This window comes from Ceratotherium simum, chromosome 10, assembly GCF_057802395.1.
Source record: "Ceratotherium simum simum isolate JZ-2026a chromosome 10, ASM5780239v1, whole genome shotgun sequence".
NCBI lineage: Eukaryota > Metazoa > Chordata > Mammalia > Perissodactyla > Rhinocerotidae > Ceratotherium > Ceratotherium simum.
In genome coordinates, this window is record NC_141909.1 from 16,601,855 (window position 1) to 16,629,397 (window position 27,543).

Genomic DNA, 27,543 nt, shown 5'->3' on the forward strand with positions numbered 1-27,543 from the left:
ATTATTATCCACATCAGTAAAAATACACACCTTCCATACTTTCCTAAGGGAAGAAGTAAAATGCTTCTGGAAAAAAAGAAAAAAAAAGGAAACAAAAAAAGAAAAAAAAAAGCTCTGGACAGACCATTCATCTTTTTAAAGAAAAAAAAATGTAAAAATAGATTAAAAAAAGCATTATCTGACAGAGGAAAAAAAGTAGGAAAGTTTTGATCTTTAATTAGTTTGCAGTGTACACTTTTTCTGTAATCTGTGGTGACAAACCTCCATGTAAACATTCAGAAAAAGAGGGACGCTGCGTCATCACTTAGGAACTATAAATTTGAGCTCTGATTACTAAACTTTATTAACAACTGTTTTATACATTAATTAACAACTGTTTTCCTTCATTTAACAATGGCTCTTGAATAACAAAATAAATTATCAGCAAACTCAACCATAAATTAAAAAACAAAGTAAAAAAAACACCTGTTAAAAGTTTCGTAAATGCAAGCACAGTAATATATTTCATATATGTTGATTATAGTTTCTACGTTGTGTAAGGTAACACAAAGATTATTCCCTTCCCATTGTCGCAAGTTCACAAAATTTATGAAAAGGCTCACTTCTTTTTTTCAGCTTAATTAACTACACCTCGGTTGAACACAACAGACAATAACTGGGGTTATTAGTGAGACATGGTAAAAGAAAAGGTCATGACCACTTAGCAGATTATGTAAACCTAAAATACACCTCAGACTTTCTAGTCTCAACCTGCAGCTCTCATTTATTAAATAATTTACCAAGAACTCTAAGAGATGATTTAATGAGCAGGCTGAACTTTGTCACTTTGCCATTTTGCTAGTCACATACATATATACTTTGCCTTTAAAATGAAGCAGAATACTATTCATTTCCAATGAGACTAGGTGTCAGGAAAAAACAAAGACGAAGCCACAGGTATTTTTAAGTTGTGGTACATTATTTTAACATTTAATTAAAACATTTAATTACTAGATCAGTATACCATTTCTTGCTTAAAAACGTAATACCTTTGAAAGTAGATAAAAAATATTTTTTAAATAAGCCAGAGGTAAAAATGAAAAAGGCTGAACAATTCGACAAACAGAAACAAAATAATTTCCAATCAGTGACTATCAATGGGAATACTCATTTTATACAGCAGGTATAGACAACCATCCCAATTCTTTTAACAGGCACTTCAGAGAGTATTTTTTAGCTAGCATACTCCATACTGTGGCATCACATACACAAAAAATACGGCTTTATTACAAAGGATTCAAGATGGCAACTACTTAGTATCCAGTGCCAACTCGGATTATAACAAATCCAGTGAGTATTTTGTTTTTCAATTATTCATAGAAAATTTAATCCTGATTAAGTATCCTTGGGCAGGAATTCATGGGTAGTCGATGACTGAAACCAATATCATGTGAAATGCTTCTGTTAATTTAATCTGTGTATACGGCTTAATTATGATTGGGGATTCAATGTTAAGAGAAATGAATTATACCCGGATTAAAATTTTGGTACCATATCACATAGTACTTTTTCCTTCTTTCTTTTTAAACATGTAAACCTGCTTGTCCCTTCACCTAAGCGCTCAGATTTTAAAACTTTGTCCTTACAACCCATGTAATGTGTCTAAGTTGTATTTTTCATAGATTATCTGTCAAAAACCCTTTGCTAATCAAGCTAAGACCTGAACTAGAAGACAATGGAGAATGACCCCACCCACAAATAAACAAAAGCTTATTCATTTAACCATGAATATATTTTATATTCATTTTCTGCAATAATTTCATTTTCAATTCTTTTACACTCCAACATAAAATGCATTTTCCTTAAAGCATAAAAAGAAGCAGTTTTTAATCAGTGTACTACACTGATTTCATAACTGGACTTAGTTTAGATATGTATAAGCAGTAATCATTTAACTGATTACTTTTTATAAGACTATCAAACCTGAGTTACTATTGATATAAGATGAGGGATTATAAGTGGTGAATCTCTTACCAAAATATCATATAATTCTTTTTCATCTTTATTTCCATATGGAAATTGCATAAATCACCTTATAACAACACTCTTTTTTGAAAGTTTGAGTTTATTTCAAAACATTTCATTTATTATCTTTTTCAGTTTTGGTACTGCTTAAATGCAGTTGTATAAATAACATGCTCTGCTTTCTCTGTTCAACTCTTCATACCAAAAGTATGAAAAAAAAAGTCACTGTATTTGGATCTTTATTGCACTCTTTTCAATAAATTCACTTTCCTTTAAAGAAAATCAAGTATCAGAAGTGAGGCCGACTTTTGTGTCCAGATGATATGGTCAGTGGTAGTGTTACTGAGGAAAGTGAAGAAACTTCCCAGTATAGACTGTGGGATAGAAAGAGTCTGTAGAGAATAACCATGGAAATAGACTGGCAAAGGATAACACCTATTGTAATAACCTGAAAAGAAAAGAAACAGAATGCTTTAACTACATGCAAAAACAGAGAAATTACATTTAATTTATCATGAACTTATACACATATATAAATATAATAATAGATATATATAATAATGGATATATGTAATAGATATATACTCTATTCTCCACCTTTACCATGGGTACATTTTATCAAAGAAATTTTCAATAGGAAAATATGACTAATGTTCAGAACTGCAATTGTTCAAAGGCAAAATTCCTTTAACAGTTAGTTTACAGATGCCAAAATAAGATACAAAAGAATAATTTGCTAAACCATTCTTTCCTCGGGATGCGTGCACTACAGAAAGTAATAAGAAAAATCAGATTCCCTGCTAATCTAGTAATAGGAATAAAGCATGCCCCTACCTGAATCTTGAAGAGTACTCTAAAAGCCCCCTCAAAAATTCTCAAGCCGCTTCTCTATTTTTGTAGACTACCTTCCTATCGATTTACCCTTTGTAAACACCTCAGGCTCTAGCCCTATTTGTGCGTTCAAGCACGTACTGCATTGCTTGTAAAGGGCTCGTGGCAGGACTCCACTTTGAAATGATGGAGCTGTTCACCAAAGAAGGTGGGTATCAACACACTCAAATGTGGCAGACTCAAGTGTGGCATTCCAGTCTGTAGTTTGTTAAAGCAACTAGACTGATTTTTATAAATCTATCTTGGTTTTTACCATTATGTAGCAAAACATTTTAATAATTTTTTCTTAACAAAGATGTGTTATGAATTCTCTAATTCAGTTTATAAAACAGTATTATGAAATAGGCTAAAATAAGAATAACAAAAGCTATTTTCCATCATTTTGCTTAAAAACTAAATTTAAAATTTTTTATTTTCTATTTTAAACTTCTAATTTATATATTTACTTGTTCAATATTTTGCTTCAGTTTTATTTTAAAGAACTCAAGACCCTCTGAATGAATAAATAGGTCTTTCCTACTTTAATAATTTCCCAATAAAGACTACAAAAAACTATTTTAATCATGTACGTTACTTACCTTATCTCTTTGGTAGTCACTAAAAATGACAGAAATGCATACAAGACCTGGATGGCATAAAAACCACAAGATACAGCCCTGAAATGAAAGAAAATGAGTCAAATAAGTGCAGCTATATCTTTACTTTCAGAACGCACCAGATAAAAAAACATTTCTAGCATATTTAAGAGGTCTTGATTGATCTCAATTGGCCTTTAGAGTAGAACTTGCAATAAAATGCAGAAATACGTTTGCTGTTGCTGTGACATTAATATTTTGTTTCTAATTAAATGGGTATTTTCTGGAGTATTTGAAATCTTAACTCTTTTACATACACACATTTTGATATACTACAAATAATATAAGTAACAAAGCAGTAATTAAGAAAAGCAAGGTACAAATGTATAGTATTTCTTAAAAAATTAAGAATGTACATTCATATTTGCATGTGGATACACAAAGAAATTCTGTAAGAAGACACAAAAACTGATTAATAGTGGTTACCTGTTTGAGGGTTAGTACAGCAGAGAGTGGAAGTGGGCAAATAAGAATGGGAAACTTTTTAACATTATACTTTTCAAATATTTCTTTTCTATGTTTCCTGGAACCATGGCACCATATTCTTTTCCAAAATTAAATTTGAAATAAAATAAGTTAATACATACTAGCTGTTAAGATGCTTAAGTACATTGAAGACATAGAAAACAAAAGATGTAGAAAAATGTGTTTAGTATGCACCATTTGTATAAAAATAGAGGGAAGTATGTAGGAATATATAATAAAAATTATCTGGAAGGATAAATTAGGAATTAATAGCGATTATATGAGTAGGTGATAAATGAGTAGATGAGAGAGAGGTAAGAAACAAGTTTTGCTACTCTTTAAATACTTTTGGATGTTTGAACCTATTCAAAAAGTTAAAAAAAATTATTTTTATGTGTTTTAATTTAAGTTCAAGAAAAAAGTTTGGTACTGTTTTAAACATAAAAGAAGAAATTTACTTTATAAACATCTTAATATACTAACTTTTCAAACAATAAGCACTACTGTCCCTGTGAAAAATTCAAAAGTGAAATGGCATTTTCTTGCCTGTTTGGTTCTCAGAAGCCTGAAGGGGGTTCCTAGGGCCTCGGCTTTAAAATGCTCCACACTAGGAATAAAGAAGGAATCTGGCCCTCTTTCCACAGCTGCCGTGGACCGCTCACACTCTGTGGACTAGGGTGGGCTGACTAAACAGCTTACCAGAACACTGTTTTGAGCTGTCAAGAAGAAGGGATATGGACTCTCTCAATCTGACAGAAAAACATAACCTCCTAGGGAGGGAGGGTCCTGATTTCGTCCTTTGTTAAATGGGTACAGTATAGAAAAGCTCAAATTTGCTTTTAGATCTCACTAGCATAAGAAGGACACAGAGAGGGGGAACAAAATGAACATGATCTCATATGGATGCAGTGAAACGGCTGAAACATAATATGTACGCGGCCTCCTGGCTCCATCTGCTTATGCTGGACAGCTCCTCACATGTTGTTAGAAAATAGTGCATAATTCTGAGAGTAAAATTTCATAGTCAATTAATAACTGTTTTTTGAGAAATGCATATCACATTTTAATTAAAAAAAATTTTAATTCTGATACTACAGAAAAAAATGTAAAATCTCTACTGATAAAGAAATTATGAGCCAGGCAAAACTGACCTGCCAAAGATTACATGGAAATTACTATTCCATGGGTTCTGTAAAATGGGGATAATATCTACGTCTCACAGGTTGTGAAGATCAAACGAACTGAAGCATATAAAGGGCTTATAGTAGTGGCTGGAGCACAATAAAATTTAATAAATGTTAGTGCATGGTTGCTTATCACTTCCTCAAGAAAGCAGAACTAAGTTGACAATCAGAAGAAGCCATTTTCTAACCAATCCATACTTTGGCAAACGTGATGTAGAACTCCCTTTTCAGTGTACTTCTCTCCACGGTGATGATCTGGTAGAGTCCACAGCCTAATGACAATGCTAGGCAAATTCTTAAAACAATTAGGAGGATCCCTGCTAAGTTGTGGTGCGAATGGTAGCTGTGAGGACTGGTATCTTCAAATTGTTCCCAAAGTAGCAAAATACTCTGCAAAAAACATTATGACATTTAGAGAAAAAAAAATTATACCTACATATGAGAAAGTATTTTTTTCAACTCTTACGCATCCCCGTAAACAGTATACAGACATTCCTAAGATCGATCAGACTCTAAAGGCTGTCAAGTAAAAAAACACAGGCAGTCTTTCCCTTGCTGATACACTAAGCACGAGAAAAGGGGTTTTTATCAAATGAGACCACATACGAAAGATAAAAAATGCTACTGCTACCATGATTCAAGTAAGACATCTCTAAGGATGAAAATCAGTTGAAAAGGTTAAGAGAATAAACACAAACTTTCTTCCAAATCCAGCTCTTTCTTACTTCAACACCTTATTAGGAATCAAACTGTACTGCATTCAAGCCCACTATCTCAGGATAACTTTCAAATATCTCAGTATCTTTTGTAATCCAGAAATTAAGTATAATTGTTGAATTCAGACTTCACTCTTTTTCCATGGTAACCTCCCCGGGTAAAGGAGGGGAGGGTTTAATGTTGACTACACGCACCCAGGGCACAGTTATTCACCCTTGTTTGTTTGCTGACCTTTTCTCCCATATTGCTCCTATAACAGCAGAAAGCTCAGCAAGTTCCTCATTAAGCTGTTCTGTTTATTGCCCTTCAGTAGAAATTAGTGTCCATGTTTCCTCCATCTTTACCAAACACCAATCACTTAAATTACTGTAATGTTTTTACCAGGACACATGTCAGTAGCCCTCTGCATTTCCTTCATTTGCCAACTCATCCCTCAGAACTGAGTCTTCAGTGGCTTCCAAAGAATTTAGATCAAAATTCAATTATTAAATCCAATTCTTAGGCTTTATGGGGTTTACAAGGAACCTCTTCCTTTTCTCATTCTCAAATCTTCTACCCTAATTTTACTTCTACCATCACTCTTCATAGATGAACTCCTTTGTCATCCTGCACACACAAATTTCCTTCTTAGGCTGAATATTTGCTCTCTATTACTGAAAGTGTTATTCTTCCACTCCACCGTATTATACCCATCTGATTCCCTAACTTACATTTCTAAACTTAACTTTTACAACAAAGAAGTGCTATTTTAGAACTACCATTTCCTGGTATCTATGTGAGGTGATGGATATGTTAACTAGCTTGATTGTGGCAATCATTTCACAATGTATACATATATCAAACCATCAAGGGGCCGGCCCAGTGGCATAGTGGTTAAGTTTGCGCGCTCCCCTTTGGCAGCCCAGGGTTCGCGGGTTCGGATCCCAGGTGCAGACCTACACACTGCTTATCAAGCCATGCTGTGGTGGCGTCCCACATACAAAATAGAGGGAGACTGGCACAGATGTTAGCTCAGCAAGAGTCTTCCTCAAGCAAAAAGAGGAAGACTGGCAACAGATGTTATTAGCTCAGGGCCAATCTTCTTCACCAAAAAACAAAATCAAGTTGTACACTTCAAACATATACAATTTCTATTCATCAATTATACCCCAATAAAGCCAAAAAAAATAGAACCACCATTTCTTATGATTCACATTTTTATATAATTGAACTCCCATAGTTTCACATACTCATGCTAATATGTGACCTGTGGAATACATGTATATATTTATGTAGTCTCTGGTTGCCTGTCTCATTCACCTTGTTTGGGCTGTTGTTGATGACCAGGCCATGTCTAATGTATTCTTCATAAATGCTCACATAAACTGTAGGGTAGTGTCATAACCTCAATTCTCAATTTGTATTGGTCTCTGATAATCAATTAAAATTACAATGAAAATTCAATTTTTAAAAAAGCTATTAATTGAAAAATGAGAATCCAACCTGATACTAACACTACTCTCCAAAACTCCTAAATCAAAAACATTAAGTTGGAATAATCTTGCCCTTATTTTAATCACTTCTAATTCAATTCTCATTAGTTCTCCCTTCCTAGTGTTATCTCTTTTCTTTTTTTTTTTTTTTTTTTTTTTTAAAGATTTTATTTATTTTATTTTTTCCCCCCAAAGCCCCAGTGGATAGTTGTATGTCGTAGCTGCACATCCTTCTAGTTGCTGTATGCGGGACTCGGCCTCAGGATGAACGGAGAAGTGGTGCCTCGATGCGCACCCGGGATCCGAACCCGGGCCACCAGCATCGCAGCGCGCGCACTTAACCACCAAGCCACAGGGCCGGCCCTAGTGTTATCTCTTTTCTAAAAATCCCACCTGTGATACAGTCTCTTTCTCAAATCAATCACGTATATTCAATACACCCACTTCACTCAGCACCTACTGTACTAAATAAATACTAGAGGTACAGAAATGAATAAAGCACAGGCCTTAGCCTTCAGTAATGGATTTTTCAATTTATTTAATGCATTAAAACTTAAAGATTATAATGTCCTTTACAGAGCCAGGCATATATTTCATCTTCATCTATAGCTAATGACGGTCACAAACTCAGTATAAATTTTTACGTTTATACCGTTCTTAATTTTTATAAATCCATTGCAATAGGCATATGGAGATCCTAGAATAAAATCAGTACTATTGCTATAGAGGAAAACAAAAAGAAAAGGCACAGAAGATCTTTTGAAAAGGCCAAATTGCTTTTGTATTTGTTTTCAAAAACTAGATCCCATTCTTTTTTATTCTGTATTTTGCTTTTTCATTAATCTCACATATTCACTTGAATTCTTTCCTGTATACAGCAGTAGAACTGCACATAAAGATCCTTGCCAATGGATAAATCTCAAATTCACTGACTCACTCATTTAATGTTGAGTACTTACTGTGTTAGAAAATATGAAAGAAATATGAAATAAATGAGAATCTAACCTAATATTAAACATAGTGAGCTTAAATAAGCTCAAATTCAGGTAAATTACAACTAAATCCTACAATCTACATACACTAACACTCAGAAGATCAAGACGTTATTTGATCTATCACTCTTTAAATTCATACTTTAAAATGACACAAATTCCTCATGGATTCCAGGTTTCAATTTTGAAAGGAGGTACACTCAAGTCTGCATTTCTGAATACTGCAAAGCAGAAATATTGAGTATCAACACTCACCTGCGTTACAACAATGAACACAGCAATGCCAGTGGATGCAGGAGTAGAATCCCACTGCAGAGGTCTGCTTTGAGACTTCTTCATTCTGACTATTGTCCAACCCATGCATAGACTCAGAAGTAGGTAAAACATTTGAATTTGGGAAGCGATGTCAAAAACTAATGGGAAATGAAAACCAAAGTCAATCGAATTTTCACAATACAAAGAATTTGGTCCTTTTTGCATTTAGAATATAATTATTTCTTTAGCCACAAAAAGATAAGCATTTTCAAAGAGAAGCTGATGAAATTCAATAATAAGAGCTATTCATGTATGATAATTCTAAAGAATTAAAATTTTGCCATTAAATTTGTAAACATTTATGAAAACAATTAAAACAATGACAATACTCCTATTTATATCCACGTATGCCCATATCATATCTTTAAGGCCAACTTTAAATCTCTTTGTGTTTCCCATTTCTCTTAGCTTTTCTAACTACATAATCCTGTTCTCTGTAACTCACTGCTTATTAAAAGAAACAAATTTTAAATATAATTTCTGTAATGTGGAGAATATTAGCACCTTCATTTCTGGGTTGTTGATTTTTTTTTTTTTGATGGCTGAACTATATAATGTGAACTTATTTTCTAAAACTAGTAATAAGAAATAGCATGACAATAAACTGCATAGCTGCTGTAACATCCAATTACGTTGGCTTTAGTGTCAGAGTCCCGAAGACAACCGAAACTCTCCATGCATTAGTGTAATGTGCCACCAGGTGGCCATCACTTACACTGCAGGGGAAGCCTGCTACTTTAAAAAGGATGTGACAAAACCACCCGCTTCCGGTTCAGCAACACAAACATAACCATCTATAAATACTCCAAGTTCCATGCATATTTATTTTAGAAGCTAGTATGTATTGATTTAACAGAAAGATTATCACTTTCTCATCAAAGTATATTTTCATGTGGCTTTTGGAATAAAGGTGTGATCACAATTTAACACAGTAAAACTTCCTTCAAATTGCCATACATAACTTTGACATCTACAATTTTTCCTTCTTTTATATATTCTTGGAGAAACAGATAAAACTAGCTATGGTATAATCCTTATATTTAAAGTTACAAGCCAAAAACCTATTAACAATACACCTTTTCAGATATATTTTGACATATTTTTCCTCTGACTGCAATACAAATTGAAACTGGATACTCTACATTTATGCTTATATATTTGTAACAGTGAACTGTGATAATGAACAGTCACTACATCTGAATGATATAAAATGTCATGGCCTTTCAGATCAAGCACAATTTTCTTTCATTATAGATTTTAAATGACTGTGATACCAATCATTTTTATTAAACACTTCACAAATACATATTCAGTTACTTAGATAAAGAAGTTACCAAAGGACTATTCCTAGATAAGTTGCTAATTAGCAAAAACAAATACCTGGAGGAAAAAATCTCTGATTTTCTAGCTCATTTCTTTATAAACTAAGTAATACACATATTGATATAATACCATAACTGTGAGGATAGGTAGAACACTGCTTGTCTGTTGCTGAAAAATAACTAATTGTAGATAAAATACACAGATCACACAAAAATCCCATTCTGGGGAATCTGATTAAAAATCTTGAAATTTTAATCATTTAACCAAACTTGTTGTCAAAACTACCAAAATGAGCAACATTGATTTATTGCAGTTTTTTAAAAAAGACTGTTGCTTTTAAACCTACAGTGAAGAAGTCAGTCAGCCTAAAACACTGTTTTGTATCTAGCAGACAGTCACATAAATTCAGAAATCCTTGATTTTAGTAGAGCTCGCCACTGATGGGCTTCTATGTGCTTTGCCTCTTTGGACCTCAATTTCCTCATCTAAAATGCATACGCTAAATTATTTCTAAGGTTCTGTCCAGCTTTATAATTCTGTGGTTCTATTAAACAACCTGAGCCACCTAAGAGAAAAGAGTGGGAGAAATCAGGGCTCTAGATAATGCTCAGAAAGGAGAAGCAACTCTTGTTCATGCCCAAGAGGTGAACAGTGCATGTCCTCTTCACTAGGAAAAAGAAAGGTTCTAGAAGTTTTAGAATCTTACAATAGGCAGCAAGATCAGGATAAGTGGGTCCTAAGATGATTACAGAAATTACCATAAGCTATTCTAATAAAGTCTGATGAAACTACAAAAGAAATATGGAAATATAAGGAAAAGAAAATCCTAGAATTGCTTCATATTCAGAAGCTGCTTTTTTAGAGCAAATCTTAACTAGTTTTCCAGGATTGAGAATAGCATATGACCTGATGTCACTCTGAAGTTTTCTTTAAAAAGTCACAATTATGGGAACTTTTAAATACTTTTTTCCACCACGCTTAATTGAAAAATTACTTCATAAGACTTCTTAAAAATAAATGAACAAAGCTGTGAGGTCAGCTCAATCATTGGTGTATTCTACGGCTCTGGGTCAGAAATAGAGAAAAGGAGTCAAAAAAGGGATAAAAATAGGGGGAAAAACCTTCAGCTTTGGGGTCAGAAAACTCATGGCTCTACTACTCAACAGCTGATTGACACTTGCAAATGTGCTTCACGTTACTGAGTTCAGATCCTTTTTCTGCAAAATGAGGATAAGCATACCTACTTCACTTTTATTGAGGATAAAATGAGAGAATGCATATAAATATGCTCTAAAAACAATGAAGAGCACATTACCTACTATTAAAAAGAAACTAAACAGAACATACTAGAACCAAATCTATAACCCTGTTTTCAGTCAAGGTGAATTGTAACCTACCTTGGATAGAAAAAATGTATTATAACAAAAAATAACTTACAAAAAAGGAAAACAAACAAGAAGCAGATAGCAAGTTCACGTTTTAAAAAAATGCTCAGAAAGATACTCACATTCTGCCAAACTTCCCATAAAAGGTACCCCTATTCCATCTTTGGAGTAACTGAGGAATTGAAGAGGAGAGTATTAGCGTAAATTATAAATGTGAAAAAAATTGTTCATAATCAAAGCAAGCATAATTTTGGTGGACTAATTAGGATTAATTAGACGTAATGATGAACACAGTTTTAGTGGTTTTGAGTTACCTGGAGAAATGAATGTAATTAGCTAAAGCTGAACCAGCTTGTAACAGCAATGCAGTTGTCAGAACTTTTAAAATCATGTGCATGGGTCCTCCTTTCTTAATAGCCTGCCACAATGACTGAGCATAAATGCAAGCAACCACAAAGTACACTAGGACTAGGAGGAAAAAGAACTCATGTAACCCTGTGAAGAGAAGAAAGGAGTTTGCTTCAGTAAAACAAAGCCAGTTATAGTCTTGGGTTGCTTTCAAATCTTCCTGACAATATATTTCTAGAACTTGTTTTTTAATTGGAGTCATAGCATTCACTTGTGTAAGAAGAAAAAAAAGGGAAATTATTAAAACGTAAACAATTTTCTACTTTGGGATAAAGTTTTAAATATAAGAAGGCAGATTAAACTAAACTAGCAAACTCAATCTACAAAAAAACACAGTAGTCGGGGAATAAGCCCAAAGACTAACCATAAAATCATAGTTTTGTTTAAAATAGTAAATTAAAACAGTGATTTCAGCATTCAGTTAGAAATACTTTTTTACCCCTAAAGTAGATTTCCTTTTTAAGAAGTTCAGACACAGATTTAGTAAGTCAACAATAGTTTAATGTACCACGACAATGATTCTCCAAGTCTGAACCCTGGGCCAGCAGCAGCAGCATCAGTAGGGAACTTGTTAGAAATGCAAATTCTTGGGCCTCATCCCAGATCTACTGAATCAGAAACTCTGGCAGTGGGGCCCAGCAATCTGTGTTTTAATAAGCCCTTCAGGTGATTTTGATGCAGCTAAAGCGTGAGAACCACAGCTCTGGAATGTACCATTACCTTAAATTTCCATTTGGAGAAAGCTTCAAAATACCTGTTATGACCAGAATCCCCTTCTGAAGTAAAGTGTCTTCAGTTTTTGTCAAAGAGGAAATCCTATGGAGACCATGTGACTCCACTCCACAGGTGACTGAAACTGTAACGCCTGACCAAATGGCTACCCATCCAAAGACCAGCCACTGGCCAACAGCATAACTCGGTTCTCAGAGATAAGTTAGGCTAATCCTATTCTCTCAGGAAATCAAACCACAAAACATGGAAAGGATTAGGCAATAGAAACTGAAGTTGAAAGGAGATGATACTGGGACAGGCCAAAGGAGTCAACACAGGCCAAAGGAGTCAACACAGGCCAGGATAAAATAAAAATTTTGAGTAAGAAGAAATTTTGAATGAGCAAAGGGAGCTGGTTGGTAAAGACAAGAACAAAGTAAATATGCAGATTTTATATTAAAAATAGTGCCATAGTGCCAGTCATCAAGCAGCCTCTAGTTCCTACTAACAGCTTTTCAGTACAGTCTTCATGCATCCTCAAGATAAACACCCTTTTTCTGCATTACCTGAATATCTTCGACTGTGTCTTCATTTTTCAAAACTTTCAGAAAATTTTTATAATAAACCAGAGGGCTAGCTTAGAGTTTAACAGCTTATGTATACTTGGTTACATCTAACGCTAGTCCCTAATTTTAGGGCTTTTATATTCTATCTAAAGATCACTGGCATATAGTGACAGTGGCTATGAATAGAGCTGTCTCTCTGAATCTGTGGATGAACAGTCTAAACCACAATCCCTTCCATTCCAATTGTCAACACTGAACCTGCTCCAGCTTCTCATCTGGGGTAAACTCCAAACAATGGCAGAGAAGGGAATAGTTCCATTATATGGAAAATAATTTTGGAAAAGCAATCCAGAAGATACAAATAGAAGGAAAAATAGTCAATAAACAGTTCAATTTCAATCATGTTTTTGGCATGGTTAGGAGAAAAAAAAAGTGAGAGAGATAAGAAGTATTTCAGCCACTGGGTGTCACTCCTGCTCTACATAAATAAATGTCGCTAGTCCACTTCTCTAGTCCAGGTGAAAAAGCATGTTTAGGCTTCAGGAAGAGAAGATCAAATAACAGAAGAGGCATGTACATAGAAAAGTATTCCAGCTCTAGAAATAATAGGACAATAAGCCTGGGATTGTTATAGTAATGGAACAAGATAGAAAATAAGCTAAACATATTATAACTGTGGGTCAGTAAAATGCTTTACGCTATCTTGTGTTTTGAATCTTAGTGTTTATCTTTCCTTCTTAGTGTAAAGAATTAAACATGGCATTTTAGTTAAAGTTTTATTTATTTATAATACTTTACAGAATATCCATTACAAGATAAAGTTTCAGACTCCATTAAGTTACAAATCTACCATGAAAAGAAAATCCTCAGACCATCTACTGAGTAATCAGAATAATATAGGAGGAAGAGAGGTTTGAAAATAAGGCATATGCCACCAGCAAAAAAATGTTTTAGGATTTTTCAAAATTAAATGTATCTTCCAGAAAAAGTTAACATTATAACCAACAAACTATTTCATTCACATAATATATTAAATAACTTGAACTAGAACATCTGTCTTGCACTTCGTTCACTGAATTCTGCATAAATTATTCTTACCTTGCTCCTGTCCACAAGATACTTTAAAGATAAAACAGTGATTCTGCACTCAGCGTTCTTTTAAATAAATCACCTCTAGAAAAAAGTCTGTTTTTTTCTCTTCAGCTATCAACTTTATTTTTGTTCTGCCACCATCCTTCACAAGAAAGCAATCTATGTTTGCTCACTTCGAAATTAAAATCTAATTTTAAAAAAGGTTGATACTGGGTATTAAATCTTACCTATACCAAAAGAGGAAATATACTCTTAAATGAGCATGCAAAGGTGGCAAACACTTATGTTACAAGTAAATGTGTAGATTTTAAGGCAAGCTTAATGGGAAGAAGCTTTGGCAAAAGTCAGTAGGAAGAAAACTTACAGAACAGCTTCAAAAAACTCAGCTCCAGCTACATGATGGAAGAGGAGATGGGAGAAAGGAGGGTGAGAAAAGGGGAGAGTCACTGGGTCATGGGGCAGCACCTCGAACACTCCTGCTTACCCACTATGCTTGCTGTCTGAGAGCCCCAGTGTCCACCCCACTCTCAAGTGTCTCAAGATATTTCCTCATTAGTCTAAACCAAGCAGAGAAATTCCAATACCCTTGCCAATAAGAAGAAAGCTTAATCCTTTACTTTGACATATTGGTCTACTCTTATCTTCTTTCTGACACCTTCACTTACATTTCTTATGATGTTGTATAGCAAGGGCATGTGACTCCGTTCTGGCCAATGAAATGTGATGAGGGAGCTTCTGGGAAAGGTTTCCTTACTCTTAAAAAAAGATACTGAATTTTGTCATTACAGTCATGAGTTGCTTAACAACGGGGATACGTTCTGAGAAATGCGCCGTTAGGCAATTTCGTTGTTGTGTGAACATCATAGCAGATACTTACACAAACCTAGATGGTGTAGTCTACTACTCACGTAGGCTGTATGGTACTAATCTTACGGGACCACCATCATATACAAGGTCCATTGTTGACTGAAACATCGCTATGTGGCGCATGACTATATCTAGATGTGACACCCAGAACTGCTGCAGTTAACTTTGAACACAAGGGAGCTAGCCTAAGGACAAAGCTGACAGAGAATAGAACAGTAGAGAGATGCTGATAAAGTAGATAAACCACTTTGAAGAAGGCTCAGAAATTCTTATGTAAGATAATTAATTTCCTTATTGTCTATACCACTTGTATTGGAGTTTTCTGTTACTTTAAGCCAAAAACATTCCAACATGTTACCAGAGCTAAATGGAAGATCCAATCCATTATCTTTTGGGATAACAGAGGAAAAAAGGGACAAGAGGCAAGAAGGAACATATCTAGAATCTTAAAAACAGTGAGATGGCAGATGTGACAGAGGCTGTAATATTATTCCAATGAAAACCAGCCTACTTTAGATGATAATGCTTTAACTCTCAAAATCCTGGGTACTTTTTCTTTTGGTCTCTAACAAGAGCACAAATACAGTTAATGAGGATTCTAATTTTTTTAAGAAGCAGTTTGATTTTATTCTCCCTTAAAGCATGATATTCCTATGTAGTATTTTGTCAAATAGCATCAAACTTGCTTTAATTTTTTTTTTTTTTATAAATCTACATCAAATCTGTAAAATATAGGATTAACCAAAGTCTGGTAGATATAAAATACATAATTTGAAAGAAATTATAGTTTTGAAAGAAACTATAGTTTGAAAGAAAATAAATTATAAAATTTAACCAGAATAACATGTAACATTAATTGCAGGTATTTGCACCAGGTTATTCTAATTCAAACCTTTCAGATATATGGTTTAACAGTCAATTCTCAGTAAAAAGCACAGCAAATCAATTTATCCTACTCAGGGTAGAAAACCAGACAAATGAGCAAAAGTTTCTAAAATGAACTAATTGGGGATTATTCCCTGGACACAAATTCCATACCTGAGGCTACAGAGTAGGAAGAATCCCTCTTAAGGCTCTACTTTAAAACCAACACATTACCAAAACAATATGGAATATGGACTTTTAGATCAGCGGTTCCACACATTAAAGTCAACTTCGGAGCTTTGATCAACTGCAAACGCCTGGCTTCCACTCCAAAACCAAATCTATAAGAGTCTCTAGGTGTGGACATCTATTTTTTTTTAAAGCTCTCCAGATGCATACACAGTGATGGGTTGAGAACCACCAATCTAGACTTCAATATAGCTAGAATTAATCACATTTTATAGCAATGTAGAATTAATCATATTTTAAGGCTTTCAGGCATTTTAATCAATAAAATGATGTGATCCTAAAGAATTAAGGCGGCCACACAACAAATCTGAATACTTCTGAGTACTTCAGGCACTTTTTAATAATCAATCTGCACAGATTAGCCTGGCACAAAATCCCATGCTTAAAGAAAATACATACTATGGTGAGGTTTTGTCCCTCATTTAAATATTATTGGTGACATGACCAATGTAACTTTCCCCATTCTGGTACAAAAAAGACAGATTTCAAACATAAGTGTAAGCATCTAATCAAAATCAGTCACAGGACAAGGCAGGTCAGAAGGAGTCAGGACTAAGAACTGAATCAGAATGGCTAGTGTGAACCCCAAAGAAGCAGCTGGCCATAATCCAGGATGTTGAAAAAATGCTCTAAGATATGGGCAAGGTTCAGGATCAGCCAGGGCGAGTATGATTGACATTCAGTGGCCCAAGCATGGTACGGGGAACAAAATTTGATCACTTTATAGTCTACAGTCAATGTTAGCATGTCAAATCAGAAACGAGGCAAGAGACCAGAAATGGGAGCCTAAATAAGGAGGCAAGAAAAAGCATATCGGGATCCAGTAGAGTCTCATGGATCCACACAGTAAATAAAACAACCTCTTGAGCCAAAGGCCTACTGCCTGGAAGGCAGGAGGGGGAAGCGCTATTGGCTCTGGACTCCACTGGAGGCAGGAGGCTTTGCATGTACAGTGACTGCAGCAGAGTATTACTTCCTGCTGAGCCTTGACCAGTCCTAAAAATGTGTCACATGAAATAATGAAGCTTTATGGCTAAAAGGGACCTTAAAAGCAATTTAGTCCAACCATCCGCCCAATGCTATCAGTAGACATGAGTTTCATCAATGCCTTTCCAAACTACAGAAAATAAACGTCAACATCTTTTATAAAGATAAAAGAAATGGTAGGACTGAGTTAACTTCCAATAATGATCTACACTGATCCAAAGTACCATTAAGTGAAATTTAATCTTTAAATTCATCTGCATTCAAAAACAACTTGAGTAGCTTACCCTTACGTCATTTCATTCACAGACAGAACTTTTAGAATTAACTATTTTAAAATGTTTAGCACCCCACTTTGTCACTATGTATATATATTTTCAGACCAAAGGACATTTAAAAAGAAAAAGTTTCTCTCTTCATACATTAAGTTACTTGTGACCTATTTTCTATAACACATGCTCCTTGAGTTGCTTTCCTAGCTGTGGCAATTTACACTTTGAACTAAACAATCGGTCTAGTCTAATATGGCCTCAACTTCTGCCCTACGTCCACCCACACACCTTGATGACCAATGAAATGGAATGGAATGGAATTTTTCTCTAAGCAAACTGACTCTTCTAAATGGGTAATGAACTCATGAAGCCCTTTTCTTTGACAGACAGCCTACAGATTTAGTTTTCATTCTGATGTGTTAACTTAAAAACGTTTGGATACTTTATAGCATGTCTATCATGAATCACAAGAAGTCATTCATTTCTGTTTGGGCTGGGAATCTCACTTCAGCACACAGTACACAGTGAACCTAAAATTTTGATGAAATATTTTATGGGAATAAATCTGATTTCTGGAAAGCATTATAAGCTTTGATCATTCCTAAAATGGTTGCAAGCTCCAATGAAGACAATCCCTAAATCTGCTCAAACAATCTAGTGAAAGGACAGTCATACAAAGCAGAGTAGTTTCTAATCTCAATCACTGAGTTTCCAATTTAGATTGCTCGATTTATTAACATTTTTCTGTTTATAAAAATAATGCTAGGTTATCATAAAACCAAAAATATCTAGAATGTATAGAGGAAAACAAAACTATCCATAATTCTAACAGCCAACATATGGAAACAATACATTAATATTTTTGTACTTCCGTTTATTCTCTGCATTTTTTAACATACTTGAAATCATACATATAAAATTTAATGTCCTTTTTTAATTTAATAGTATAGCTATTAAAATGCTGTAAGACTCATTTAACCATTTCCCTACTGTTGAACACATAAGTTGTTTTTAATTTTTAATATTCTAAAAACAGCATGAAGATATTTGTGCAAAAATCTTTTTCTGTATTTAGGACATATATTTAAATATCTATTCTTACCAGATTCTCCAGCACTAAAATGATCAAATGGATTCCCTTCGGCATCTGGATTTAGCAACATCATTTCAAATGGGATATCTTCCACCTGAGAATTCTCATTGTCATCTTTGCAGGTATACTTGTCTGCATAAAACACATGCCACGTTTGTGGATATGGAATCTGAGACACTGTCAGATTATGTTCAGTCTGATTCATGGTCACTTTAAAGAGAAAGAAAATAGCAGTTTCAAAGCAAAACTCTCAAATGTATTCATTGTTTTAGTCATATAATTAATTTGAAGTTAGAGTTCTCTTGTTTAGTTATTATTGCTGTGGAAATCCAGCCCTGGTGTAGTATTGGAATAAGGACTGTAAATCATAAAGCAGATAAAAATAATGTACCTTAACCAAAGGAATCACTATAAAAGTACTATGAAATGCCATAAATGAGTAGAATGGTTTCAAGAAACTCTGAATTTTAATTTTAAATATTTCCAAAGTTTTCAAGTGGGTTAGTGACATTAAAATTTTTTTATGGTGGTAAAATATACACAACACAAAAGTTACCATTTTAACAATTTTTAAGTGTACGTTTGGTGGCATTAAGTACATTCACAACGTTGTGTAAGCATCACAGTGACATTTCTGAAAATTACTTATTTGAGTTACACTTAAAATGGAGCATTCAACTTAGGAAATCATTACATCTAAAAACTATGACTGACAAATACCTTCAAAAGATTTTCCAAAATCTTTTTCTCATTGGTTATTCTTAAAAAATGTACTAAAAGAAAAATAGAAATTACAGAAAAATCAGAGTTATTATACTGAGTCAGGTCTATATGGCTGGGGGGGACTCATGAATGTCAGCATTACACAGATCTGTGCTTGAATCCTGACTCCAAGACTTACCTTCTATGTGACCTTAGGCAAGTTACATAAGCAATGACACTCACTTTCTTCATCTGCAAAATGAAGATAATACTTACAGCAAAGAGCTGATGCAAGGACTAAGTTATATGAGTCACTTAGCATGGTATCTGTCATATAGTAGTTACTGAATAAAGGTTAATTCTCCTTTTCCTTTCTTTAAAACAAGGTCGTTATACTAATAAGTGGTTCTCAATCCAGCATAATCCTGTTGCTCTCCAGGGCATTTGAAAGCTTGTAGGGCCAGTTTTATTATAATTGAGAAGATACTTGGGGGGGACTGTGCTAAGCCTCATGCAATACAAGGTAAAGTATTACACAATAAAGAACTGTCCTGCCCAAAATGCCAATAACACCTCCTTTGAGAAACACTAAATGATGTCTAAGATCCCTTCCAGATCTAAAACTATGATTCTGCCCTAAGAGGCACTCACTAACACTATCACAAAGTTGTAGTAGAGAAGTGTCTCAAACACTATGTGTAATAAAGAGTAGAAGAGTCAGAAGAGCAAGTCTTGGTCCTACTACTTACCAACCTCGTAACTCAGCAAATAAATTACTTAACCTCTCTAAATTTGTTTCTTCAGTAGTAAAATTAAGATAGCTGCCCTATCTAGCTCAGAGTTCTTGTGAGGAGCAAATGAGACAGTATATGAAAATCCTATGTAAAGAGTCTGATTCTATATAAAGTAGAGTATTCCTAAAACATAAGATTATGATGGGCCCAATTCCCGACTCTGAATTGCCCCCCACAGCATGCCAATTAGTCTTGATCTTTTTCTCAATTGAAGAAAAAAACCTTTTTAATAAATAAAAGATATTTCTTGAAGTAACTGTGGAAATTTTCATATGGAATAGATTTTGAGGACATTATGAAATTATTTGTTTTCTTAGGTGTAATAATAGTATTGTAGTTATGGAGAAGAGTGGCCTTATTCTTAGAAGAAGTATGCTGAAATATGGAGGGGTGAACTGTTCGTGACATCCACAGCTTATTTTCATATGGCTCAATTAAAAAAAAAAATCACACACACACAAATATAAAGCAAATGTAATAGAATATTAATAATTACTGAATCTAAGCCAAGGATGTACAGATGTTGGTTGTACTATACTTTCAACTTTTCTGTATGATTGAAAATTTTCCTAATAAAAAGTTGGGAAAATGTTATTTATAGGTAATCTTTATGAATGAGAGACAGATGTATCTAGTCAGGATTCAAATTTTGAGGACTTGGACTTTATAATTGATTAGTAGTTAAATTGAACACAATGATTTTATTAACAATACCAGAGCATTGCTTTTTTTGGCTATCTGAAGTTAGCCGATATTTATACTGCTTTTTTTTTAATAATTTTATTTATTTATTTATTTTTCCCCCAAAGCCCCAGTAGATAGTTGTATGTCATAGCTGTACACCCTTCTAGTCGCTGTATGTGGGACGCGGCCTCAGCATGGCTGGAGAAGCGGTGCGTCGGTGCACGCCCAGGATCCGAACCCGGGCTGCCAGCAGTGGAGCGCGCGCATCTAACCGCTAAGCCACGGGGCCGGCCCTATACTGTTTTTTTACCATACAGCTTCCGGAAAAATGTAGCAAAGACTAGCTTCTGTTAAATATTTGAAGACCTTTAATAAGAATTCAATATATGATCAATAAGTGGCTCAGAAATCAGGCTTTTGAAATGTGTACCTTGCAATTACATAATCTGGACCTCATTATATAAAGGCTCTGCTGTGTTGCTGTTTTATCCCTTGCACAAAACAATATAAAAATTAATGATTATATTTTTACCAATATACACTTTCACGTTTCGTTTTAAATTATGCAGATTTACATCAAACAGAAACAAAAGTGTTCTTCATAAAGTGATACTGGCCTTTAGTTTTTGTCTTGCTGCCTTTTTCAGCAAGCCTGGGAAACAAGCCTGTTGACAAACTGTGTGTTCATTGTTTTTGAGACAAAAGACTACAGCACAGCACGCATATTCTATGCTGATGTAATTAGTACCTCAAACATTAACAAAACTTGAAATGCAGAGAATGGTGTTGAATGGCTAATTGCCCAATCACATTATAAAAAGAAATGAATACTGTTTACCAAAGTACAAAGAATAATAAAATGCTAACATCTTTATTTTATTTATTTATTTATTTATTTTTTAAATTATTGACTTCAATTTATTCTTAATTTCTTTATATATATATATTTTTGTGTGTGTGAGGAAGATCAGCCCTGAGCTAACATCCATGCTAATCCTCCTCTTTTTGCTGAGGAAGACTGGCTCTGAGCTAACATCTATTGCCAATCCTCCTCCTTTTTTATTTTCCCCAAAGCCCCAATAGATAGTTGTATGTCATAGCTGCACATCCTTCTAGTTGCTGTATGTGGGACGCAGCCTCAGCATAGCGGGAGAAGCGGTGCGTCAGTGCTCGCCCGGGATCCAAACCCGGGCCGCCAGTAACAGAGTGTGCGCACTTAACCGCTAAGCCACGGGCCCGGCCCATGCTAACATCTTTAAATGATTTATAAAATATACCAAATGTACAAAAGAAAATATACACATATGATGTAAAAAGACAATACTGAAAATGTTTTATATACAAAATTCTATTTAGCTCTTGTAATCTGACAGCAAATTACTCTGAATCTCGTTAAATTTTCTTTTACATAGAACTCATCATTTTCAGTGCTTTTAAATGTTTTGATTGCTTGCTTTACAAACTTACAAAATAGTTTTTACCATTTTTTTTTTAAAAAACCTGTTTTATGTCATTACTGAAAGAGAACAAAGAAGACTGAAAATAATTTCTCAAACATTACTTTGGGAGAATGAATCAGGCAACATTCGACGCTATGAGAATTTTTCAAATCTGCTAGTCTTCTCATAGTGCGTAGCAGCAGAAAGGTTTTACATGGGAGTTAGGCATAGTTAATAAACCCATTACCAAGGAGGTGAACTTCTGTATATAGGAGACAGTATCATGCAATGGGAAGTATATGACTGATGATACAGTCTGTTATAATACTGACTATGTGATATAAGACAAATCAATTCCTATAGTCAAAGCTTTAAACTGTCTAGTAAGTTTTTATTGGAGAAAGAAAGACTTTGAGGTATCAAATACAAAGCAAACAACCTACCCACCAAAAAACCCCTCAAGCACTAAGCTCTATGACAATTCATCCTACAAATCCTCAGTAAATGCTTAACTCAACACTAGGATATCATAAATTCTCATTCTCTCTTCATGTTAGTTATGAAGCACTAACATTCATAGTACTTAACACAACCGCAATTTCACATCTATTCATTCATTCCTGTCACCCCCACTGGTCTTAAGGACCAAGAAGTGTCAGTATTTTGGTCCCTGATTTATCACTAGTGCGAGCATAGTACATGAAACAGTGGAAGTGCTCAGTGAATGAATGAGCAAATGAACAGAGCAAAAGAGCTCTACTGCTCTCACTGACTGATTTTATAACAAATAAAGAAATGTAAAGTGGTAACCATAATAAGTGCTATGGAGGAAAACAAGAGGCTATAAAAACTCAAGTGTTAACTTAGGGGAGGGAGGAGCCAAAGAGGAGGGGAAGGAAGAACACGCAGAGGAGAAGCCTGAGCAAAGGCGCGGGGTAGCGCTGCAATAAACAAGCACTGCAAATAAAATGAGACACGAGCGGGCAATGCCGGGAGATGACGCTGAGGGGTAAGCAACGGCCAGACTATGATGGCTTTGCTGAGTCAGTTAAGGACGCCTGTCTTCGTCCTAAGAGCAGGAGGAAACCACTGAAGTATTTAAGGGTGTGCTGAGGAGATGAATGTGACATGATCAAATCTGCTGTTCCAAAGGACCACTCTGGTTACAGAGGGGGACCAGCAGGCCTGCAGTGGCCAAGTAGGAGGCTATTGCAATAGTATGGGTAAGAGACTGTGGCAGCTGGAATAACACAGTGGGGGTAGAGACGAAGAAAAGAAGATGAAATCAAGAGATATTTAGAAGTCATTTACTGATAGATTGGAAGGGCACAGAGAGGTCAAGGAGGGGAGGGCTGGAAGACCCTTGGTTGCCGGCTTGTTTACTGGATGGATGGCGGTGCCAGCTCCCGAAACAGGAAACACCGGAAGGGGACCAGCTTTGGATGGGCAAGATGGCGAGTTCAGTTTTGGATGTTATAAGAACTTTTTATACTTAGACAACCAAACTGTAGACAGGAAAAGATAACTGATGAGCATCTGCACCAATTTCCCAGGTAAGTTCTGAAATTCAGGGTTGAGGTAAACACCTTTATGTAACTAACTGTCTCTTTGATATCTGAATCCAGTCATTCAGACTTCTTCAGCATACTGTCAGTGTCATCTCACAAATCTAGATAACAGATCCCCACAATGGGTGGCAAGGATTGGAGACTTCTATTCTTATCCTTATTCTAGCTAGCTGCCTTATGAGGGAACCAGACAGCTGCTAAAACTAGGAAGACTGGATGTGTAGAAATGGCAGTGTTTTACTTGACAAGACTGAAAGAAGATTCAGAGATTCACTGATATGCAGAACATGGCAGGGGAAAAAGAGGAGGGATAATTCCTATATTTTCTCATGGAGGCTTCACATTCCTAATGTCGCATAGAATCAATTAACTTCTAAGGGGTAAAATGGTTAGCATGGCACATGCTCCTCATTTCTCTATTAAAGAGATTTGCACTCACTCTGGATGGCTGACACTCTAATGTATGGGATAGTGCTGACGACAATGGAAGAGCTCAAGGATTCAGGAAACTAGGATAACAAAAGCAGAGCCTCCCAAGAGGCAAATCTAGAGGATTACAAATAATGTGATGCAGGTACACCCCAAAATGACACATGGTGTCACCATGTGACTAGGTCCTGTGTTCCAATAACATGTTCCAAAACAGTATCACTTTGGCTAAATTATACAATCAACTGAGATAATCCATGTTTAATGCTTAGCTCAGTGCTGGCAGACAACAAGCATTCAATAAACGTTACCATTCACTTCATGCTGCCCTTGGGTCAAAATATATCTGCCATATTGGCATGCATTATGCAACCTGCAAAAAGTCTGAATGAAGGCAAGTAAACATTTATAAATTATCTGGATACGTTTTTAAAAATTGCCAATGATAAAAGCGGGAAAACACAATCTCTCTTTTGATCAAGGAAAAGGTTCGTTTCCTTAAACTTCAGCTTATAAAATACTAGGACCAAGTGCCATCACAGTGTGATATGTGCTGTGTCATGAAACATCTTGGTATGTAAACACTATACTTTAGCATTAAGGAGGAAAAAATGTATCTAATGATCAAAAAAAGGATATACTCACTTGTCAACTGAGCTTTGGATAATTTTTCACCACAACTATAACCATGACTGCTTTCCTGCAGCTTTAGCCATTCCTGGGCTTGGAACAGGTAGAGTTGAGCTTCTTTTTCAACAGCTACTGCTATGTTGTTGACTCTGACACACAAGAGAGCATGGTCACCTGGACATTAAAACAAAAATTATCAACTAGTTTGGTCTTGAACGGAATTGAAATGGCAGGAAAATTCAACACCTCCACTTATGAAAGTGGCAATTTAAAGAGCAAAATTTTTCTTAAACCTCACTTAACTGGGTAGACCACATTACAATGAATATCCCATTCAGATGCAAGTCAAGAGGTTATGCACATTAACTATCCAAATCAATGTGCTGTGCTTCCTTATACTTCAGCTGACGACTAACGACATTTCACTGAATAAACAGCAACATCTGCTGTATGTGGATCTTCACTGTAACAGAATTTTTGCCTCGTTTTACAACAATTCCACATTTTTAACATCTGCTCATAAACTATCTATAGAAATTTCCTGCCAAAGCTTCTTTTGCTTATTAATGTAACATGGCTGTTAACATTTAATTATACTTTTAATGTAAAAAATAAGCACAGCCAAGAGCAAGAAAGTTTAAACAAATGAGGGTAGACATTTTGGGGTAGACATTTTACACTTGACACAAAATTTGACAGCTGTGACTTTTACAAAGGAACTTTTCAGAACAATACATGTTGTAAGACTACTATAGAAAGAGCCTGGTTGCACACACCAACTACATTTAAGGCTCAGAACAGAAAAGGCAAAAAACAGCTGCCTCTATGGAAATGGACTCTGACTGAGGAGAAGTGAAGCAGGAGACTGGTTTTTCATTTGTCATTTTAAGATCTTCTATTCTCCTGTCGTTGCTTTTACTTTTGTTATTGTAATTATCACTTTGACTAAACATTTTAAATAAATTTAAATGTATAGTATGTATGAAAGAATGTCTAAGTCTCCCACATAAATTGATTACATTATAAATTATCAAAAGTCTTAAAAGTAACTTTAAGGCCCTATTAAATTGCATTCTGCATTAGAGTTCAATCTTTCAGTATAGTTTTAGTATTATTATTTTACTGAATTCGAATTCACTGAAAATTGGTAATAGTAATTATATATACATATACAGAGAGAGAGAGAGAGAAAGAGAAAGGGAGTTAAAATACTTGGAACACTATTCCTCAATCTTTCTTGAGAAATCTGGATTTACTACATATATTTCTTCTCTATGTTTACCAGGTAATTCTCATGAAATGTTGGAGTTATCTAAGTCTCTCTGCTAGTCATGAGTAATAACCCATGTCACAGCTTCCATACATTCCCGATTTTCCAGCATTGTCCAGATTGTGCCATTTATTGTAGTGACATTACTATCACTGTCGATACTCAAAGTATAGTTACACCTAGTTGATTAAGAAACTGAAAATGTTACCTAAAAAATAATAAGACTCTGTTCCTACAGTTTCTTCTTCATTCACCCAAAGTCTGTTCCACATTGGATTTTAGAATACTGGGTTGCATCTCCTTTTCTCAGCTATTTAAAAAACTTCAGATTAAAAAAAAAGAAATTTGGTTCCTCTCCCTTCATACCACCAATTCTGTAATTTCCTAATAAATTCCTTTCCGAAACCAAAATAGGTTCTCATTTCTATTATCTTCTCCAAAGAATTCTCTCTAGGACAATAGTCTGATCGTGCATCTTTTAATGCTAAAGACTGTATGAACCAAGGATTCTAACCTTATCAAGGCAAATAATTATTTGAAATATAGTACTAGTTAAATTAAGAGTACCAAGAAAAACACTTAATTTTGAGGGTGCAAGTAAACTAAAAAATTAGAATGAATTGCAAATTCATTCACTAAAGAATTACTGATTTTTAAGGGAGACCAGAAGGTAACAATCAAATGCAGTTCTGATTTCAGAAGGGCCAGACAGGACACACATCATGAAGCTTCCAGGACACACTTACACGCATTTCTGTCAAGTTAATCCTAGGCCTCATGGTTCATAGCAAAGCTACTCGTCTAGTAGCAGAGAAACCTAACTGTTGTACAACAAGATTATTATAAAATTCGGTTAAATTTGGTTTTATTTGTTTTCCAAAACCTCTCTGCTGCAAGTAGGTTTTATCAAATTGATCTTAAAAACAAAAGCAAACCCCAGGAAAGCTAAGTTCTGAAGCTTAAATCCACACGTCACTACAGTGCCTTAGTGTATATAAGAGGCTGAGACGAAGAGTGAGTAAAGGATGCTCCTTTGACGGAAGGATCTCGAAAGATGCAGCAGGCGACATGTGTACATTCGTTTGCATGGGGAGGGCTGGGGAAATGATGCTTCAGGCGCAGCATACAATCACTAATCGGGGGAGGGTGCTGACGACGGTGTGGGGAGCAGCAGTAGTGGGGCTGGCCATACACGCACCCCGCGATTCCGGGGAGCTGCGGTGGGGGGAGGGCTGCCGGCGACGCTGCAAGTCCCGGTGAGCTGGGTGAAGTCCCGGCCCCGCCGCCGCCGGCTCCAGGGCTCCCCACGCGAGGCGGGGAGGCGCGGCCCGCGGGACGGGCCCACGCGCTCCATCCCTCCCGCCGCCCCCGCACCTACCGTGGAACTCGAAGTGGCCGATGCTCTGGCCCTGAGCGTCTCGGGCCGCGGCGCTACTGAAACTGCCCCGCAGGGTCTTACCCTGGCTGCCCGGCGGCCACCAGCAGCAGGTGAGGGCCACGGCCAGCAGCCGCAGACCCCCCATCCCCGCCTCCCGCTC

General features: G+C 35.6%; 1 protein-coding gene across 2 annotated transcripts; it reads right to left on the reverse strand.

Annotated features, from left to right (window-relative positions):
• Positions 1–204: 204 nt before the first annotated feature.
• On the reverse strand, positions 205–27,543 carry GPR180 (G protein-coupled receptor 180). Of its 2 annotated transcripts, XM_004423111.3 has the most exons (9): positions 27,384–27,543; positions 24,751–24,909; positions 18,499–18,699; positions 11,698–11,878; positions 11,506–11,555; positions 8,616–8,773; positions 5,378–5,569; positions 3,474–3,551; positions 216–2,452 (listed from the first exon to the last, which is right to left on the reverse strand). In XM_004423111.3, the coding sequence occupies exons 1-9, from the start codon at positions 27,526–27,528 to the stop codon at positions 2,294–2,296; spliced, it is 1,323 nt and encodes a 440-aa protein (XP_004423168.1). In that variant the 5' UTR covers positions 27,529–27,543; the 3' UTR covers positions 216–2,293. The 2 variants fall into 2 exon arrangements, with proteins under 2 accessions (XP_087292051.1, XP_004423168.1); XM_087435925.1 differs by lacking the exons at positions 11,506–11,555; positions 11,698–11,878 and having other exon boundaries at positions 205–2,452.